At 37.9% G+C, this 2435-nt stretch overlaps 1 protein-coding gene across 2 annotated transcripts in view; it reads left to right on the top strand.

The window, feature by feature from the left end:
• The window catches only part of apba2b (amyloid beta (A4) precursor protein-binding, family A, member 2b), a 59879-nt gene extending 59687 nt beyond the window's left edge, over positions 1 to 192 (top strand). For both annotated transcript variants that reach the window (XM_035682078.1, XM_035682077.1), the window contains one exon: positions 106 to 192. In XM_035682078.1, the coding sequence (XP_035537971.1) occupies positions 106 to 177 (72 nt within the window). In that variant the 3' untranslated portion in view covers positions 178 to 192. The remainder of the gene's footprint in view (positions 1 to 105) is intronic.
• Positions 193 to 2435: the final 2243 nt, after the last annotated feature.

Below are 2435 nucleotides of genomic sequence, written 5' to 3'. Positions count from 1 at the left end.
ACACACACACACACACAAACTTCTACAGCATGACATATCTTAAGAAAACACTCACTCACACGCCTTTTATCTGAGATTTTGTCTTTTTCTGTCTCTCTCTGCCAGATTCACATGAAGACCATGCCGGCAGCCATGTTCAGACTTCTAACAGGACAGGAAACTCCTATGTACATATAAACAATGGCCAGGGACCGCTCCACAGGAATGGCTGTCAGCTGTGATTGGTTTAACTTACGGGGCAAACCAAGCTGACCAGTGACTGGAGGGGGGGTGGGGGGATCGCTTCTCCCTGTCGATTCATTTTTCTTTTTTCTTTCTTTGAGCTGATGACTTCAATTCTTCATCATCTCTTCCCCTTGTCTGTGCTAAACACGCGACAGCCATTTTATTGACACGCAACGCTTTTTCCATCTGACCAGCTGAAGAGACTGTGTGTGTGTGTACTGTTTGTTATTTATTTGTCCTGTCTGTGCTCTTCTGTGTCACTTCAGTGAGATTGTGTGGACGAACTTATCGAGCGAATGCATCACAATTTATTTTTTTATATTCATGTAATGCAATATGATACTTCTACTATACTACTTGTATAGTTTCATTTTCTTCTCTGTTTATTTATTTCTCATGTAAATACATATTTTGCTAATATTGTGACTAAAGCAGTGGGGAGGGAGGGGCCACAGCTGCATTGTAAATATTTATTGAATCTTGCTGTTGAATTGAATGACGGCGGACGCAGTTAAATGCCGACTATCATCGTATGGCCAGTGAAAAGGGGAAACGAGTTAAGTGTCTGAAATGTTGGGTTTAAATATGCTAAGTTGACATAATGAACATGTGAATCAAACCAATGCTTGCAGCAGGGGTTTATGGGAGAAATGCCATATCCTTTTGATTTTCTTCATTATATGGCAATACACAAGTTCAACCTCTGAATGGCAAGATGAATCTTTTCTAAATCTCACATACAAACACTCACTACAAACAAAAGCAACTATTATAACTATTAACATGCATTAATTATGCTTTTGATATCAAAGTCACATGTATGAAAAATGTTTCTTTTGTGTGCTATTCTACTGTATGTTCATCTTTAGTGTTCCTGACTGAAACTCATGCATACTATGAGCGGATTGTGAATGTAACTGTGTTGTGTGAGCTGTCCCATTGCCATAAGCAGTATTAGAATGTCTGTACATAAAGAGAAACTTGTCTAGTATTGTGCTCATGTTAAAAAACAAAAAAACCAAACAAAACACAGGTTTAGTCACTGCAAACTGCATCTCCCACCTGTATGTTGGCTTTCAGTCTTGAGAGGGAAAGAGAGAACTGTGAATCACACACTGTGACAGAAACAAGCCTTACCACCGAGTAATGGTTTTACAATGCATTGTAGTAAATTTTAACCATATGAACATTATCTGTGTGCATGCCTCGTAAAGTAGTATCATGTCATTGTGGCAAGATAATAAAATCTGAGCTAAACCTGGCTGGTTTTTCTGGACTGGATCAGACCCAAAGACGGACTCTGTCAGAGGTTGGATTTTCCATATGAAAGCGTAGTCTGGGCACTGACTAGAGTTTTCTCTTGTAAAGGTTTGCTTTTCATGATTAGTCTGTTTCTATAGGAGCCCACTGCTATTAGGAAAAGAAAAGAAAAAAACGCAGACATGATGAAAATAAAAATGATGGTAAGTCAAAATTATGTCTTACTGTCTTGTAATTAAAAGTTTAAAGTAAAAAGTTGGACTTGCTTTGTATGATGAAATTTAAATCTCATAATCCTTGGTAAGTAGACATTTTTTACTTGTCTCCTAATTTTGCTTTCATAAGACTTTTACTTTCAGCCTGATTAATCAGGTTATTTCAGGGATCAGCAACCTTTGCTATCAACAGAGCCATTTCTGTCCAAAATCTGTCTGGAGCCACAGCTTTAACTTCAAATGCAAATTTCTCGCAGCAGACCAAGCATACAGATTAGCCAGCAGCACTGGAAGGAAACAAGTCTGTTGATTTTCCTCTGAGACTGCTTTTTTTGGATTTGGAATCTATAGCTATCCTAGCTAGGAAGATTTAAGACTAATAGTCACTGCTGTTGAGGTCTGGCCAAATATAGAGCAAAAGACAAGATGTAATGTATGGGCACATTTTAGCTGACAAAATGTTAAACCCTTTTTTAATCTGTGTGTAATGGCTGTATATTTTTACAGTTGGAGACTGTAAGAATCACTTTAGGCTTACAGCAATGATAATGTTAAAAAATAACTTATATATTTCCATATAATGTTTTGTGAAAGCCACAGGGAGCCACTGGAGAGGGGATAAAAAGCTGCAAGTTGCCTTCCCCTGTGCTATTTTATTGTAGGAGTTACTAGATGTCACACACTAGGAGCTACCTATGGATGCAAAATATTAGAATAAATTGCAGAAGAAAGCTA

This window comes from Morone saxatilis, unplaced genomic scaffold (genome assembly GCF_004916995.1).
Source record: "Morone saxatilis isolate NCDOM2014 unplaced genomic scaffold, NCSU_SB_2.0 Contig11, whole genome shotgun sequence".
Classification (NCBI taxonomy): domain Eukaryota; kingdom Metazoa; phylum Chordata; class Actinopteri; family Moronidae; genus Morone; species Morone saxatilis.
This window is presented reverse-complemented; position numbering and strand designations above follow the sequence as displayed.